The sequence below is a fragment of the Malus domestica genome, chromosome 10 (genome assembly GCF_042453785.1).
Source record: "Malus domestica chromosome 10, GDT2T_hap1".
Lineage (NCBI taxonomy): Eukaryota > Viridiplantae > Streptophyta > Magnoliopsida > Rosales > Rosaceae > Malus > Malus domestica.
In genome coordinates, this window is record NC_091670.1 from 22,311,440 (window position 1) to 22,329,070 (window position 17,631).

Here is a 17,631-nt window from a genome sequence, read left to right on the forward strand (position 1 = left end):
ATGATTGTGGTATACGATGAGTCTTTATCCTTCATTTTTTTAGATTTTACAAATTTTTTAAATAATATGGCTATTTACATCAGATATCACTTATGATGATATAAAAATATAATATAAATGCATTAGTGTACTATAATATCATAAATATGTGTTATACGACAGTGTGACAGTTACGCACAACTTCACGTAACAGTGAGATGGAAACACCAAAATTTACTGAGTTGGGATGTTGAGTCATTGAGGCACACAGTAACACATTAATATCATACTCTATCATAGCTGGCAAGAGCTGGCTCTTTTTAGGCTCAACCCCCTTCACCTTTCCCTTCCACCTCTCTTTTTCTCCTCTCTCTCTCTCTCTCTCCCTCTCTGGGTCTCAGTACTTGCCTGGATTGTGGGGGGGTAAAGAAATCAGAAACCTCTGCTGGAATTTGGATTAGGGTTTTTGAGGAAGCACAAGTAGAAGAAGGAAGAGGCAGAGTTGGGTGGAAAATGAGTGCCTCCAGGTTCATAAAGTGTGTCACAGTTGGGGATGGAGCTGTGGGAAAAACCTGTATGCTCATCTCCTACACCAGCAACACCTTTCCTACGGTAAAGTTCTCTTGTTTTCTTCCTTTTCTGTTTGGTTGCTGAGAAAGTGAAGGAAAAGATGTGAAAAGTTTGAGTCTTTGATGTTTGTCTGTAGATGGGTTTGCTTAGCTGAGACTTGTAGGGTTTTCTGGTTGCTCAATTTGGGTATGCTGCAAGTTTCTTGCTTTTTGTTTGGTTTCCAAGAAAATGTGGGAGAAAGAAAGAAAAACTTGTTTTGTGTATTGTGTTTCATCATTTGGGTTTTCAGACAATCAGGAAATGAGAAGAAACTTGATTCTCTTGATTTGATTGGGGTTAGTCGGTGTATTGTGAGTAATTCATGCTAAATTCAACTTTCGATTTTAACACGAACAATTTACGGCTTTTAATTTAGTAGACTATTCTTTTCAACATTTTTCAACTTACCCTTTATTTGGTATGCAATGTTTAATGAGGAAATCAGAATTTCCATCAAGTTTGAGCCTTGTGCTTAAATTGAGATTTGCGGTGCAGAATTTTGTAAGAGGGTTTTCGTGGTTTTGTTCAGTTAAGTCTGACCCTTTCTATGATTTGCCATTCCTGATGAACCTGTGTTAAATTGTATCTCGCAACTAAGCCGAGTATTTGAGTTGAATATTGAGCTCCGAAAATTTTCATGTCTACAGATTTCACTTTTTATGTTTTGTTTCTTGTTCTTTATGCAGCTCGGCTTACAGAATTCACTTATTGATCATAAATGTATGCCTGTTTAATAGAATATAGGATTGATTGGTTGGTGTAAAAATGTAACTTCGAGAATTTCCTCATCATGATAAAGATTTCAAAATTTTGTTTTCATAAGTTTATCCATTTATTCTGTATGAGATTGACATTTCGAGAGATGGATTATGATTTGCTGTCTTTGATTACAATGTGCTGGGGAGCAGGATTATGTGCCAACTGTGTTTGACAATTTCAGTGCAAATGTTGTTGTGGATGGGAGCACCGTCAATTTGGGGTTGTGGGACACTGCTGGTAAGTTCAAAACATAACAATATTCCTTCCTCATTGTTTTGTCTTCTTCTAAAGCTTGGATCTGATTTTTTAATTTATGAAACAGGGCAGGAAGATTACAATAGATTAAGACCACTGAGCTATCGTGGGGCAGATGTCTTCCTACTTGCATTCTCTCTCATAAGCAAGGCCAGCTATGAAAATGTTGCCAAGAAAGTAAGACTCGCACTATTTTCCGAGTTAATCCTTTCCTTCCCCTCCCTCCTTTCTTCTGCTATTGTTTGATGTCTAAGTTTGCTGATGAAGCTTTTATCTTTTCCTGTTTCAATGTTTAGTGGGTTCCTGAATTGAGGCATTATGCACCTAGTGTTCCAATTATTCTTGTTGGAACTAAGCTCGGTTAGACCTCTACCCCCTTGCTCTCCTTTGTTTCCTACTATGTATTCGTTAGTCGTGATTACTAGCACTTTCAATTTTAATTGCTCTATTATCTTATAGTTTTTTCCCTCTAGGTTTATAGCTTTTCCTGCCTATGGTTACCTAATAGTTCTTGGTTGGATCCAGTAGAGTATCATTGCATATTTCAAGATCGAAAGGGATAGTCAAGTGCATCTTTGTTGTTGACTGTTTCTGTTTTTTGTTGCTGTCCAGGTTGCTTTCTTGTGCAGTCCAAACTTACCTTTTAGCTTTTTTAAAAATGTCAATAAATTCTTAATGGTAAAACCTTAGTAAAGGTTACAAGTTTAATTTTGAAGAACTCTTGTGACAGCTCTGTTTCTTTGTAACGACACTAAATTGTTTATCAGGATGTGTTCTTTGTAACCCTTTCAAATCAGCATCTATATACGTACATAAGTTGGATTTTACATGTGCATTTGGAAATGAAAAGATCTGTCTGATATAGGTATACTTAGACATAGTCAGGATCACCTCATCAGATCATGTCTTAGTCATGTTGCAGTAGTGATCTCATGTACTCTAATTCACATCATGTTATATTGCAGTAGCTTACTGGATCAACTTTTTATCTTTTCCCGTCATTCATCCTTTGCTTTTCATTTTCTTCTTGTAGATCTTCGGGATGATAGGCAGTTCTTTGTAGATCACCCTGGTGCAGTGCCAATTACCACAGCACAGGTATTTTCTAGTGGAACGAGTTTGTAATCACAATATTTGTCGCCTAACCATTTATCTTGTTATCAATCTGTTTTCACTAACTCATACCAACTAATAGAATAAAGGAAAACTAATGAAAAGGGTTTGAAAACTTTGAGTTTTAACGATAAGGACAAAATAAAGGGTGAAGTGAATAGTACCAGGACTGACTTTTTAGTGTAAAAATGTGGTTTTTCGTTAAAGTGAACAGTATCGGAAGCTTTTCGTTAAAGTTCCCATAGAATAAAGACCTGATTTTTCTACAATTCTCCTCTTCTCTTTTGGGTTCTTTTTGAAGGGAGAGGAACTAAAGAAGCTGATTGGGGCTCCAGTTTACATAGAATGCAGTTCAAAAACGCAGCAGGTTTGTAACTTTAATTCAAATCACATGTACCGGCAGGGAAAGTATGACTTAGTCTCACACTGACATTATTTGCGTTAAATGTGCCTTTGTGAGTGCAGAATGTGAAAGCAGTCTTCGATGCAGCCATTAAAGTGGTTCTCCAGCCACCGAAGCAGAAGAAGAAAAAGAAGAGAAAGGCACAGAAGGCCTGCTCCATATTGTGATTGTGGAAAGCATAGTGTTGGGAAGAAAGTGCGGGGGAAGAAAGTGCGACTAATTAGTCATTTATCCATTTTTCCGTCTGGAGGAACCCCAGGGCTGGGAATTGTAGTTTCGACTGACAGATGTAGGAGCTCTCTTTACGTACGCATCCAAGTTATTTGTTTATGCTGTCTCAGCAGGGTTCTGATTTGTACATTAATGATTTGCATTACGTGTTTGGTAACATGCAGAAACCTCTTCTCAATGGGTTTGATTTCCCTAATGTGTTGTCTCTATATACTACTCCTGTAATCTGATTTAGTACATTTCAAGATTATATGTATCATATGAATCATGATATTTTTTCTTCTTTCAGTCTTGAATGTAAGATAGTGCGACTCTATTGTCAGGATTTCTCTCTCTCTCTCTCTCTCTCTCTCTCTCTCTCTCTCTCTCTCTCTCTCTTTATATATATATATATATATATATATATATAAATGTATGTGTGTGTATAATGTATCTCTGTGTCTATGTATGAACATATACAAAAAGAGAAGTGACTTTGACACACTATTTTTAGCTTCTCGCGCACTTCTTTATTTCTAACCATTGGATTGAACAAATCAAACAAAATCAAGGGTCAGACTCAAGAGTTAAGCAGGAGTGTGTCAGAGGCTAACCATATTGCCAATTGTTCGGCCTCTCACAATTTCCACTACGAATGTATGCGCCTAAATTGACACATACACACGAATGGTTGCACATAATTGATGAATAACCAAGAAAGAAAAAGGCAAAAAAAGAATGCAGAAAGAATCAGGAAGAAAAGGGGGAGGGGGATATCATATCCAGGTCTTTATGTTAAAATTGTGCTTGTATTTCGTTTTGGAAGATTTTCCAAATCTTTTTATTCATACACCCATCAACTTCAACATTGTCCCACACAAGGAATAAAAAATCGATAATATCGGCGATATTTCGCCGATATTATCGTTTTTTTTAAGATCCGATATTTTTTTAACTACCCAAATAATTTTCGTCAAAATATCGCGATATTATCGATAATATCGATAATATCGCGATATTTTTAAAATTATCGAAAATATCGTAATAAAATATTCAAAAATACTTAATATGTTGAGAAATCTCAACATACTATTGATCAAAGCCCAAAGGGCCAACCAAGACATGAAGACAAGCTTTCTGAGGAGGTGAATGTGCCTTTTATAGGCAATTTTGGCTTGCTCACTGCCCTCGCTGGGCGATGTGGGACTCAGTCACTCAAGGAAGAAAATCAGAATTTCGGCCGAAAATTTACACCCACTTTAAACGGCCATAACTTTGTCAAAACTCAACGAAATCAAGCAAGACAAAAACGAAAGTTGCAGTCCTCGAAGAGACGAAGAGAATGGTACCTCACACGACGTCTGAATCGTCGTGGTTTGGCCGGACAATGCCTCGAAAGTCACTGAGATCGCTGGAAACTGGGTAAGATTCAAATGAGTATAACTTTTTTAATACTCAACGAAATTGAGTGAAACAAAAAGAAAAGTTGTACTACTCGACGAGACGAAGAGATTGATACCTTGCACGCCGGCCAACTCGCCGTGGTTTGGCCGGAAATTGCCTCGAAAGCCACTGAGGTCGCCGGAAATTGGGTAAGATTCAAATGAGTATAACTTTTTCAATACGCAACGAAATTGAGTGAAACGAAAAGGAAAGTTGTAGCCCTCGAAGAGACGAAGAGAATGGTACCTTACACGACGTCTGACTCATTGTGCTTTGGCCGGAAATTGCCTCGAAAGCCACTGAGGTCGCCGGAAACTGGGTAAGATTCAAATGAGTATAACTTTTTCAATACTCAACGAAATTGAGTGAAACAAAAAGGAAAGTTGTACTACTCGACGAGACGAAGAGATTGATACCTTGCACGCCGGCCAAAATTCAATTGACACACTCCTGGTTTCCAAAATTCAATTCTTTTACTTTATATAAACTTGAAAAAACATAATCGGCATCCAAATTAAAGTTTAGTCTTATTCTTATGTGTAAGAAATTTAAAGTGTCAAATTCGGCACATTATTCTTCATCATTTTATTCACTTCCCTTTTTTTTTTTAATATCCTAAATAAAACCTCCAAATATTGTACTAATTAATTATATATAAATGATTATGGTGTGTTTAAACTTCTTTCATTAATTACTACATATTTTCTACGCTCACAATGTTTGCCAGCTCGCTATATAATCAACTTAAATCAGTTAAATCCATCATGCAATGCATTTCCTTCCAATTTTTTGTGATAAACTAATAGATAATTGACTAAATAAACATCCTACAAAGTTTCATTAAAAATTTCCAAGTTTTTCTTACAATTTCCGTGGTTTCCATGTAATTTTTATCGATATCGATATTTTACCGATATTTCCATCGATATTTCCGTGTTTTCGGACTACCGATATTTCCGATATTACCGATATTTTCTTCCTTGGTCCCACATTCTCAAGACGTGAACTGTTTGAGGCCACGAATATCTTTTAATTCTTTTGGGTGGTAGGAAGCAGTAGCACCCACTCTCCGCTCTCTTGCAATTGGAGTCCCTCGGTTGCCGATTCACATGGCATCTAATTTCCATGGAAAATATTTTATCCAAAATTAAACAAATAATCAAGCCTTTCGGTGAAAATAACGGATACCTATCCACACTCATTTTTACTTATCACATACCTCTCTCAATTTTCTGCCGTTGGATCGAATGAATTAAAGAAGATCAATGACAAAAAGTTAACAAGAATATGTGGAGGTAAAAATGAGTGTGTGAATAGCACCATCCTTTAGAATCCATCACCTTTTAGCCTTATTGCCAAAATTGTCACCTTCACTACTTGTTTTGCTCTTTCTACGACATCCGGAGAAACTTTTTAGTATGTCGTTTATATGAAAGAATTGATATATGAGGAAACGATATAGTTGATATATCTCGGATACAAGATATACTATAACATATGAAAGAATTGATATTATGTAACGGTGTGATAATCACATTAAAAAGTTGTTCCAATTTCTGCACAACAAGTAATCAAGTTTGCAACTAAATGCATTTCACAAAAAGTAAAGAGTTGTGTAAACAGAATAATGACTAGAGATTTGTGACAGCAAATACAGGAAATATTATCTTTGAATTTTTTGTGGTTACTCTCTTGATTCTTTTTTTTTTTTTGGGAAACGACTCTCTTGATTCTTTTGCTTTGCAAGTTGCAACTTTTATTTCTAAAAAATGATTCTTTTCCCACTTTCAGCAGCCCACAATAAGTATTCATGAACCTCTCCACCTCCACCACCACCACCACCTCCACCACCACCACCACCACCACCACTACCCCTTCCATTAAATACACCACCACCTCCTCCTAACACTTTGCAGGCTCTGATTAATTGATTGCAGTCCTTTTCTGCAAACCATCATTCTGTTCCATTTCTTGAATACTCTAAAAAAGCTTCAGTTTTTGGAAGTGGTTGAATTCAATGGCCTCAAAGAGAATATTGAAGGAGCTCAAGGACTTGCTAAGAGATCCACCAACTTCATGTAGTGCAGGTAAAAGAAAAGAAGGAATTATTTTAATTTTTCTAGAGGTATTCTAGTCTGAACTATGGGTAAGTAGTTTGAACTTGAGTGGATAAGGAGGAACACACTGCTCTAACCAACTTGCATACATCCAAGTACGAAGAAGAGAAGAAATAAGTAGTATTTGTAAATTTTATGGTGTTTTTTCTTCTTCTTATTTTTTCAGGTCCTGTGGCTGAGGACATGTTTCATTGGCAAGCAACAATAATTGGTCCAAATGATAGCCCCTATGCTGGGGGTGTCTTCCTTGTGACTATCAATTTTCCACCTGATTATCCTTTCAAACCCCCAAAGGTATACAACAAGAAAAATTTCACTAAACTCTGTTCTTGCACATGTTTGTCACCTTTCCGTGAAATGTTTTCTTGCAAGACTGTCTAGCAACATAAGACGTTTAAGTTCCAAACTATATGGTAAGATGTTTATATTGTTAGATTGTGAATATGAAAGATTAATCATATTGACTGTTACTGCTTAAATGTCTTATTTGGATTTACAATATGACAACATAAGTCCGACTACAAAAAATACCAAGACCTTAGTCTTTCCAGCATATGATTCAGTGAGAAACATCTGCAGGTTGCCTTCAAAACCAAAGTGTTCCATCCAAATATAAACAGTAACGGCAATATTTGCTTGGACATTCTCAAGGAGCAATGGAGTCCAGCACTCACCATATCGAAGGTAAGAACACATACGATTTGAGTATTCTGTTGACTCATATCTAAGCTTACTCGGAACCTTATTTACTTGAAACAAGTTTAAAACTCTCGTCTCACGTTATTGTTATGATTGGAATCTAATTACTGATAATTACTTGATTAATGCAGGTTTTACTGTCCATATGTTCATTGCTGACAGATCCAAACCCTGATGACCCTCTTGTACCTGAGATTGCTCATATGTGTAAGTGTGACAAGGGCAAATATGAGTCAACGGCTCGGAGCTGGACCCAGAAGTACGCCATGGGTTAATTGAGACCCTAATCTTGTTTAAGCGATTTGCCTCCTCTTTTTACAGTCAATAATTATTGCTTGTCTTATAAATATTGAGGCCCCATTACTTGTAATTTGAGCTCCTTTGCTTGATACGAATAAGGTGTGCTATCCACATACTCACTTTTACCTTTCACGGACTCTTCTTAATTTTCGGCGTTAAATTGAAAAAATTGAAGAAAATCAATAAACAAGATTAATAAGGATGTGTGGGAGGCAACAATGACTGTGTGAGATGGCTGCCAACTTTTTGTATTCTGCGTCACATTCAATAAATCTGATTAATGAAATAATCAAGATAAATTCTATTAGCAACTCATGTTTGAAAGTTATTGATGACACATGTATCTACTTGTTTGTGTTAGTCGTGAGTTACATAAAACTAATTGTGTTGGGATGAAGAAGAGCATCCATAGAAGTTTCTCTCCGTAAGTGAGAGCCTTCCTCTCCGCGAGTGAGTTTTTCTCCCAAAGCTCAGTTTCCAACTTTAGCCGCCGGCCTTATTTCCGTATAGGGTCGGTGGCAGCCCCTTCTCCTTGTTTTCTCCTTTCTTAATTTTTTGTTGGTTTTCTCTTGTTTTCCTCCCTGCTTTTCTTGCCTTTCCACCCCAATTTTCCATTGAGCTTTTCAGCCATCAGATCTGATCTTATTTTCTCCATTCAACTCATCTACATATCCCTCATCCATCCACCCAACCATCTACATGTCCCTCATCCATACCTTCATTTGCATGTCTTTTTGTTTTCCACGGATTCCATCTTCGTACCGATCGGCAATCATTTTTAGCCGGGATTTGTTATGGCCCTTCAACGAGAAGGTTCGTAGAGTTCTGGTGTTCACACCGACTTGGATGGTCACGCCACCAGTGGTGGATCCAAGATTTTAACATTGGGTGGTCTCAATATAAAAGCTCAAAAAAAAATTAGACGAAAATAACATTGAACAAATAAACGGCAAACTACAACTTTTCATTCATAATCTTTGTGCAAATAAACAAGCTAGAGATACTAATTTGTCCACGACGGGCTTTCGTATTTTGAAAACGTGTCATGATAATTTCATTGTCATTACAAGAAAAAACATCTTTATCAATTTAAACAACTAAGCTATTATTTAACCATTGATCCCTCGTTTTGTTGCGGAGTGGACTCTTAATGATATTCATGGCGGAAAGTGCTCTCTCTACTGAAGTCGTTGCAACTAGTAACACCAAAGCCAATTCAATAAGTAAATACACATATTGAAATGATCGATGCAACCTTTTTCCCACCATTTTCTTAGCAAGATCACTAATGCTTTGCAATTGAGAAAAGTCACTTCTTAAACGTATAGAATGAATATAAATATCGAGTTGATCTTCAAGTGCTGATAAATCTTGCTTTGTAAAATCTTGAGGATACAATTGAGCAAGGCAAAGTAGCTTTTCTTTGTCAAAAGCTACAAAATAATCATTTGGACTCAAACTAGCCAAACATATGAGCAATTCAGTACTTGTCTCATTGAAGCAATCATTTAACTATGTAAATTGGGAATCAATGACAACAAAAAAGAGCTCCACTTTGTAATGATGATGGTTGGTCTTTTTGTGGGCATTACGGCGCGACCTCCCTTAAGCTATATATGTCTCATCCATGTTAATAACCTCAATAATGTTGGACACAAAATACCAATACTTTGTCAACCAAAAGATCAAACCCTCATCATTCCTCATGTAGAGTAGTTGTTCTTTACATGTGTTGACTAAAGCCATTGCATTCACAATCTCTTGATCATTCTTTTGTAATGTTGTGATAAATAATTTGTGATTCTCAATATAGATTTCATCAAAAATAGGAGAAACACAAGCTCAAAAGATTGTATGTCTCTCAATAACCTATTTGTTTCGGCCACACTATCATTGGTGTCATCATCAACAATCATTTCAAACACATTAACCGCGGATGAAAACATAGAAATCAAACTAATCAAAGTACCATAATGTGAATTCCATCTTGTAGTGTGAAGTCTAGATTTATTGTTTGGCTTCCCTTGTCAAATGTTGTAAATTGTACCACACATGCTCTAGTTAGTTTTATGGTTAAAATGCATCTTTTGGGATCATGCTGCTGAAATTATCATTTCAAGAGCTTAACTTCTCTCATCAAAGATTTGTTCATACATATGCATTTCATACCATTATTTCCAGTTCATTCTGTTTAGTGGTTCTGTCTGGTCAAAATTTCTCACGGCTTTCCAATTTGCTGGACACACACATTAAGATAACCCACTTGGGTCATCTGATAGCTTTTTCCTGAAAATGGACTTTCAACCCTAGATCTTTCCAAATTACTTTTGTACATGACACATGGTTTTCTTGTCTAAAACTTAGCCTTCTTTATAAGGACCATGCTAGGGTTAATTTGGTTTTTTGGGGTTTGAGAGTGGAAATTTTTTTGAGAGCTTTATTTTTATCTCCATCTCAAAGCTCCTAGGCGCATCAAGAATATTTTATGGGCAATGTTCTTCATTGAATATTTCCATAACTATCTTTGAATTTGCTTGCTTTTAATGGTTTCAATAGAACATGAATGAACGAGATCATTTTGAAATGAATGAGCTATTAGCTTGAGATTTCTTGGAGCGTTATCCAACACAACTACCTTTATTTTCTCATCATTATCTGCAACGAATTGCAAGAGCTTCAAATAATTACCTTTGTTGCTTGAAGTATCACTTTCATCAAGACCACAAAATGAAAGACCTTGTCACAACAGAAGCTTAGTGCAACGATTGATGCATTCAAGCAAGTGTGATAAGCCACACGAGCTTCTTCTGACTGTTTGATCACAACTGTTTCAATATGCCTTTTGATTCATTAGATTACCAGTGGTTCAACAGCTTTATTGTGAAAACTACCAACTAGTCCTACATGTTTTTCAAAACATGTTGTTGCGTGCTTCCAATTTTGAAAGCCTACCTCATTAAAGACGTCATTGCTTGATTGTTCAAAGTTGACTTTAAACATGTATCAACAAAAGAAAAATGCGGCATCTTTAGATATACTATATTCCAACTAATGAAATTCCTTTAACCAATTATCAACGAACCGTCGCTTTTTATTCAAATGCAAAGTGAATAGAAAATCATGATCTTTAGTATATATGCTCTTCGAACCTCATCTCGAATATTTGGAGGATAATCCTTCATTGGAATTCTCTTTCCAAGGTCTCTCTCAGGAATCAACTTTTAACTTATTTTGTTGTGGAGTGAAATTATCTACAGTTGGATTGAAACTATTTGGAATTGTAGGGGAACTATCCGGAATAGGATTGGAAAAATTTGGAGATGAACTATTTGGAATAGGATTGTCCGAACTAATCGATGATGATTTTTGCTTGTAACATCGTTCCATACTTCTAATTCTACACATATCAATTAATAAAAAAAGGTCTATTTCAATTGATGAAACTAAAAAATATGTATGAATTAACACTGTAACACAATCTTCAACAAAAAGAAGAAAAAAAACACTATAACACAATCCAAGTAATATCATAAAGTCCTAACGAATCAACAATAAATATGTATGAACTAACACTAAAATAGATGTGAAAAAATCCCAAGAAATTAACAACAAATTAAAAATAAATAAGGCTGAACTTAGTTTAAAACCCGTTACTGTTCTAGTTAGAGAATCCCATTTTTGGTTGTACTTTTGTTTCATTAAGGATGTGTAGTCTGATTTTGTATATCATGCGAACCTCTAAATCAGAGTTTTTGAATGGTTTAATTAGTGTTTGGTTGTTCGACTTTTTATCAAAGACCCTTATATCAAAGATACTTTCAAAGACCATTATCAAAGATCCTTATATGTATTCACTGTTCCATTATTTATTTATTTAAAGGTAAAACTAAAAATCCTAACAGATTAACAATAAATATGTATTGACAATAAATAATGTATGAACTCACTAAAAATAAGTATGAACTAACACTAAATTAGAAAACTTGCATAAATTCTTAAGTTGTTGCTGGTGGCCTTCGTGGCTGGCTTAGGTGGGGTGGGAAGCATGGGCAACAAAGGTAATTAGGTATTATAAATTATAATTGGTAAAGTGAATTGGATTGAAAGTGGAATGACTAATGAAAAGTCATTTGGCTTTTATTAAATTTTAAATAGTTTGACTTTTCCGTAAAAGATGTGTGAAGTCTAGACTTTTAGGTTTGACTTTCCTTGTCAACATTGTAAGTGTACCACATGCTCAATCTAACTTTAGGCTTTTCTCTATTTATGGGCTGTGTCTACTGGGAAGAAATGTTCAAAGATGTGGCACAACTCACTTCAAAAGGTTTGTTCATGCATGTGCATTTCACGTCTACATTCCTGCTTAATTCTGTCTAGCTTAGTTGTCTAGTTAGGCTTGCGTGCGAATTTTCAATAAGTAGGGCATCAAATTAAGACCTACCCACATGGGCTTCCTGATAGCTTTATGTCGATAGTTAGATCTTAGCCCTTAATCTCTTCTAATCAGATTGTAGGACAACATGTGTCCTTGGTAGGTGAAAATAAACCAAAGCTTTTGGGGTTAAAACCCCCAGCTAGGGTTTTCTTGTTTGGGGGGTTTTTAGATTATATTTTCTAAAAAGAAGTTAGAGAGAGAAAGGCATTAAGACCTTACTTTCCTCTTTGTTCTTCATTTATGAAACCCTAGTTGCAAAACCTACTTTTATGCATTAAACACCCAATCATTGAAGAATAGGGTTGCATTGTCTTTGGTTTTGCATTCTTCTTAGTTTCTTTTTTTCAACTGTTTGACTGGAGAAAGTTACTAGACATTTGAATCCAGAACTGCATATCATTGTCACATCATTATATGCATAGTTCGTGAGCTGGTCTCGGTGCCACAAGGTGAAGAGCTCAGGAGGAGCTGCTACTTCGTGAAGACCGAAGGAATCCATCTTGTGTGAGACAAGGTTGCACAAAGGTAAAACTGCTCCATAGATAGGGTTCTAGAAATTGAGCTTTATGTGGTACTTTGTAAGAACCTTGATTATACTAGTAGATTGGACTCAGTGGAGAATCCCTAGTTTTTTAACCCAGATGTGGGTTTTTCCAGCCAAAAACATCTTGTGTTTATAATTACTTATATTGTGTCACATATCTCACATACATCTATATGCTACATATATCACTTGAATATTTAATAAGTATGTGCTCACAATCATGCTCGTTTGACATGCTAATAACTTGGAACAAACTAAGAGCTTGCTGATTAGGATAACTATTGGTAACTGAAATTGGTCATTTAATCTTTGATTTATTGACTAACTATCTATCTTAGTCGACTAGCGGGCTTGACTAGTCAGTCCAGCAGATTATTTTTATATAAAGGATATTCTGCCTGGTACCAAATTCAAGATTGTGCTGCTAATTTAAGTGCTACCACGTGAAGGTTTCTCACATAAGTATTTTAATTTTTTTTAATGACTTGGCTTAAAACGACGTCGTTTTGGCCAAGTCATTTAAAAAAAAAATGGCTTTCTTCTTCCTCCAACTGTTTTGCACAGCGTGTAGCAGCCATGACTGCTGTTATTCTCCACCACTGCCCGGACTTGGGTGGTCCTCAGAGGTCCTCACAACCATTTATTCAGGTGGTTCCTTAATAGATCTCTCTCTGCACACCACCAAATTTTCTATGTCTGCCTTTTTTGGCAGCGTTACTTGTGGAAATCCCACGGGTTTATTTGGTTTCATACTTGGTGGTTGCGATTTGTGAGATGTTATCTGACGGAGGACAAAGTTTATTTTCTTTCCATCTTTGAGGTGTTATTTGGCTAGGCTTTTGGGAAATGTTGGCAGTGGTGGCTCGTGCTCATTGTGCTGCTGCGACGTTTTTTACGGCAGCGGGTGGAGGAAGTTGTTAGGGTTTGTTTTTGTGTATTTCTATTTTGGGCTCAAAACTAATTGTGTTGAAAATCAATCAGTAAATATTGCACCTGAAAGAACAATACGCAACATTTTGAAAAAACAAAAAAAACAAAACGGATTAATTGTCCCACATTGACAATAGACAAAGAGACCAATCTCTTTATATACATCTGATTAAATTAGAACAATACAGAGAAGATTAGCATAACCCTTGTGCAAGGATGACACGCATAAATAGAGAAATGGTCCAATTTTTATTTTTTTGACTTTTTGAATCTTGCCTCAACTTTAATTTTTCTGTTTCTCTTCTAATTTTCATGCTTAAACATAATTTTTTTCTAGTTAATCTTCTCTAAAATGGAAACTTTTATTCAAATATTATCTCATCTAACTAAACAAAGAACAAACAAAACCTTATCCCACTAAGTGAGGTATGCTATATGAATCCTAGAACCACATTGCGCTTAGTTTTGTGTTATTTCTTCTGTTAAATCCAAATAGTCCAAGTCTTTTCTTAGAGTCTATTTCCAAGTCTTCATAGGTCTTCCCCTACCTCTTTGGCCCTGAGCCTTTGTCTCATAGCCGCATTTTCTAACTGAAATGTCTGTAGATCTTTGTTTCACATGTCCAAACCACCTTAACCGATTCTCTCTCATTTTATATTCAATTTCAGCTATTCCAAATTTACCTCGGATATCCTCATTCCTAATCTTATCATTTCTTGTTCGCTAGACATCCAACAATGCATTCTTATTGTCGCTACACTCATTTTGTGTACGTGTTAATACATCATTGCCCAACATTTCATGCTATAAAACATTGATGGCCTTATTGCCATTCTATAAAACTTTCCCTTGAGTTTTAGTGGCATATGACAATCGCAAAACACACCCGATGTACTCCTTCACTTCATCCATCTAGCTTATATTCTATGATTGAGGTCTCCATCCAATTTTCCGTTCTTTTGCAAGATAGATCAAAGATAGTGAAAGCGTTGGCTTTTTGGTACTTCTTGATCTCCAATTTTCACCCCTAACTCATTTACACCTCTGTTCTCACTGAAGTTGCACTCCATATACTCTGTCTTTGACTTACGCAAGCGAAGTCCTTTAGATTCCAATATTTCCCGCCAAAGGTTAAGCTTCGCATTTACTCCCTCTTGAGTTTCATCTATCAACATTATATCGTTTGCAAAAAGAATACACCAAGGAATATCATCTTGGAAATGTCCTGTTAACTTATTCATTACCAATGCAAAAAGGTAAGAACTTAAAGATGAGCCTTGATGTAACCCCACAGTTATGGGAAAGCATTCAGTTTGTCCTTCATGAGTTCTTACAATAGTCTTTACTCCATACATATACTTTATAGCTTGGATATATGTTACTCGTACTCATTTCTTCTATGAAATCCTCCAAAGAATATCTCTTAGGACCTTATCATACGCTTTTTCCAAATCTATAAAGACCATGTGCAAATCATTTTTCAAATCTTTATATCTTTATATCGATCTTCGTAAGAGATAGATTGCCTCCATGGTTGAGTACCCTAGCATGAACCCGAATTGATTGTCTGAGATTCATGTATATTGCCTCAATCTATGCTCAATTACTCTCTCCTAGAGCTTCATTGTATGACTCATTAACTTAATGCCCTTAAAGTTCATGCAATTTTTTGCATCGCCCTTATTCTTGTAGATAAGCACCAAAGTGTTTTTTTGCCACTCATTTGGCCTCTTCTTCATTTTCAAAGTCTTATTTAAAAGGTTTATGAGTTGTGATATACCCGTCTCTCCCAAGACATTCCACACTTCGATCGGTATATCATCTAGGACCACTGTTTTTCTATGCTTCATCTTTTTCAAAGCTACAATTACTTCTTCCTTCTTGGTACGGCGGTAGAAGGAGGAATTTCTACACTTTTCAGAGTTAATCAACTCCCCCAAAGAACTACTCCTTTCATGTCCTTCATTGAAAAGATTATGAAAATACTCTTTCCATCCATCTTTAACCACGTTCTTTGTAGCTAAGACATTTTCATTCTCATCCTTGATGCACCTTACTTGGTTCAAGTCTCTTGTCTTCCTTTCCCTAGCTCTAGCTAGTTTATAGATATCCAACTCTTATTCTTTGGTATCTAATAGCTTATACATATCATCAAAAGCCGCTAGCTTTGTTTCTCTCACAGCTTTCTTCACCTCCTTCTACATTCTTTTATACATTTCACCATTTTCGTCGGTTCTATCCTTGTATAAGGCTTTACAACATTCCTTCTTCGCCTTAACTTTTGCTTGTACGTCATCCTTCCACCACCAAGATTCCTTTTGATATGGAGCGAAACTGTTGAACTCTCCTAATACCCCTTTTGCCACTTTTTGGATACAACTAGCCATGAAATCCACATTTGGCTAGCATCCTTCTATGTATCCCATCCGCATTACTTTCTTTTTGAAAAAAGACTTGTTTTTCTCCTTTTAGATTCCACCATCTAGCCCTTGGAATTCAAGGTCTTGTTCTTTCTTTTATCACTTCTCCTGGTATAACTTTGCAATCCTTACAAGTTAGATGATCTCTTTCCACATTAAAAGGAAATCTATTTGTGTTTTTGATGACCCGGTCTTGTAGGTAATCACATGTGTAATACCCTGATTTTTTTTTAATATGTGATTTAGTTATGAAATTCAAATTAATTGATGATTTTGAAATCCAAGTGAAGGGAAATGTGAAATCTTGTTCTTGGTCTTTATTATTAAATTAAGTATTCTGTGTTGTATTTAGAGTTACGACGTATTTATATTTACGGCGTTTAAATTTTTTTTCCGATAAGTTAAAAAGACGAGAATGCCCTAGTTGGCTAAACAGAATTATACGAGGATGTATTTTATCCTTATATGTTTTGCCGTATTTCTTGACATATTCAAATAGACCTTGATCCCATGAGCGCGTAGGCGAAAACTGTTCGCCAAATGGAGTTATAACGAAGGAGATATAAACGAACAAAGACAAGGGCATTTTGGTCATTTTGACCTTTCAATTCTAGAAGGCTTTAGCTTTGCTGGAGCAAGGATGAGGGTGATGAAGCCATGTGTGTGGCTATGATGAGAGGAAAGGATGAGAAATGAGAGAGATGAGGGATTAGGGCTGCCCAATCAGGAGAGAAAGAAAAGAGATAAGGGAGAGATGAGAGAAGCATTGGATCCTCTTTGACTTGAGTGACCTGACCTGGCTCCCTTCATATTTTTCCAACGTATTTTGTTAGTTTTTCTTGCTGATTTCGTGAACCACCACCTGGAACCAACTCCGCGATCCTCGCTCTTCCATTTCCACCCAAACTCGACGAGGTTTGGTTTCCATTTCGTGAAGAACGGAGTCGGTGGCTCCGAGGGTTCCATGGCGGCGATTCGTCATTTCTAAAGGTGTTGCCTTCATCCACCACCACCTTTAGCCTCCTCTTGAGGCCAGAAACAAATCCCAAACAAGTTTGGGGGGCGGTGGAGCAGCAGATTCGATGAATTGAAGAACACTCAATTTAGGGTTTCCGACGGATCAAGGGCAAATTCAGGTATTTTTTTGCTGAATTGGACTTTAGCCTAGGTATGAAACTTCTTCCCCGTGATGTGTTCTACAATCTTGTGAAATTTGGTAATTTTTGGAGTTAATCAGAAAATTGGGTATCAGTTCGCTAGAAATCGTTGCTTGCGGTGGCACGTGGCCAGTGGACCACCTTGCCTTTTTAAGTTATATTCGATATTATGAATTCATATTTGATATTCGTTTGATGTGATTCGATTGTTTGAATCTAGTATTGAACATATCCACCACTTGAATATTATTAGTAAAC

At 36.3% G+C, this 17,631-nt stretch overlaps 2 protein-coding genes and 1 non-coding gene across 3 annotated transcripts; all 3 read left to right on the plus strand.

Annotated features, from left to right (window-relative positions):
* The first annotated feature begins 239 nt into the window (after positions 1 to 239).
* On the plus strand, positions 240 to 3,674 carry LOC114827581 (rac-like GTP-binding protein ARAC3). Its single transcript, XM_029109640.2, has 7 exons — positions 240 to 591; positions 1,497 to 1,584; positions 1,670 to 1,779; positions 1,899 to 1,962; positions 2,636 to 2,700; positions 3,017 to 3,082; positions 3,181 to 3,674. The coding sequence occupies exons 1-7, from the start codon at positions 493 to 495 to the stop codon at positions 3,283 to 3,285; spliced, it is 597 nt and encodes a 198-aa protein (XP_028965473.1). The 5' UTR covers positions 240 to 492; the 3' UTR covers positions 3,286 to 3,674.
* Positions 3,675 to 6,388: 2,714 nt separating this feature from the next.
* Positions 6,389 to 8,198, plus strand: LOC139188457 (ubiquitin-conjugating enzyme E2 10-like). The gene is made up of 4 exons (XM_070805907.1): positions 6,389 to 6,858; positions 7,055 to 7,182; positions 7,468 to 7,572; positions 7,719 to 8,198. The coding sequence occupies exons 1-4, from the start codon at positions 6,789 to 6,791 to the stop codon at positions 7,860 to 7,862; spliced, it is 447 nt and encodes a 148-aa protein (XP_070662008.1). The 5' UTR covers positions 6,389 to 6,788; the 3' UTR covers positions 7,863 to 8,198.
* A 5,747-nt stretch (positions 8,199 to 13,945) lies between these two features.
* On the plus strand, positions 13,946 to 14,048 carry LOC139189084 (U6 spliceosomal RNA). The gene has a single exon (XR_011572587.1). It is a non-coding gene; the product is annotated as a U6 spliceosomal RNA (small nuclear RNA).
* The last annotated feature ends 3,583 nt before the right edge of the window (positions 14,049 to 17,631 follow it).

Coding starts and splice junctions, on each gene's coding strand:
- LOC114827581 (XM_029109640.2), top strand. CDS start 493: ATGAGTGCCTCCAGGTTCATAAAGTGTGTCACAGTTGGGGATGGAGCT. Junction 592..1,496: donor CCAGCAACACCTTTCCTACG/GTAAAGTTCTCT, acceptor GCTGGGGAGCAG/GATTATGTGCCAACTGTGTT. Junction 3,083..3,180: donor GCAGTTCAAAAACGCAGCAG/GTTTGTAACTTT, acceptor TTGTGAGTGCAG/AATGTGAAAGCAGTCTTCGA.
- LOC139188457 (XM_070805907.1), top strand. CDS start 6,789: ATGGCCTCAAAGAGAATATTGAAGGAGCTCAAGGACTTGCTAAGAGAT. Junction 7,183..7,467: donor ATCCTTTCAAACCCCCAAAG/GTATACAACAAG, acceptor AAACATCTGCAG/GTTGCCTTCAAAACCAAAGT. Junction 7,573..7,718: donor CAGCACTCACCATATCGAAG/GTAAGAACACAT, acceptor TGATTAATGCAG/GTTTTACTGTCCATATGTTC.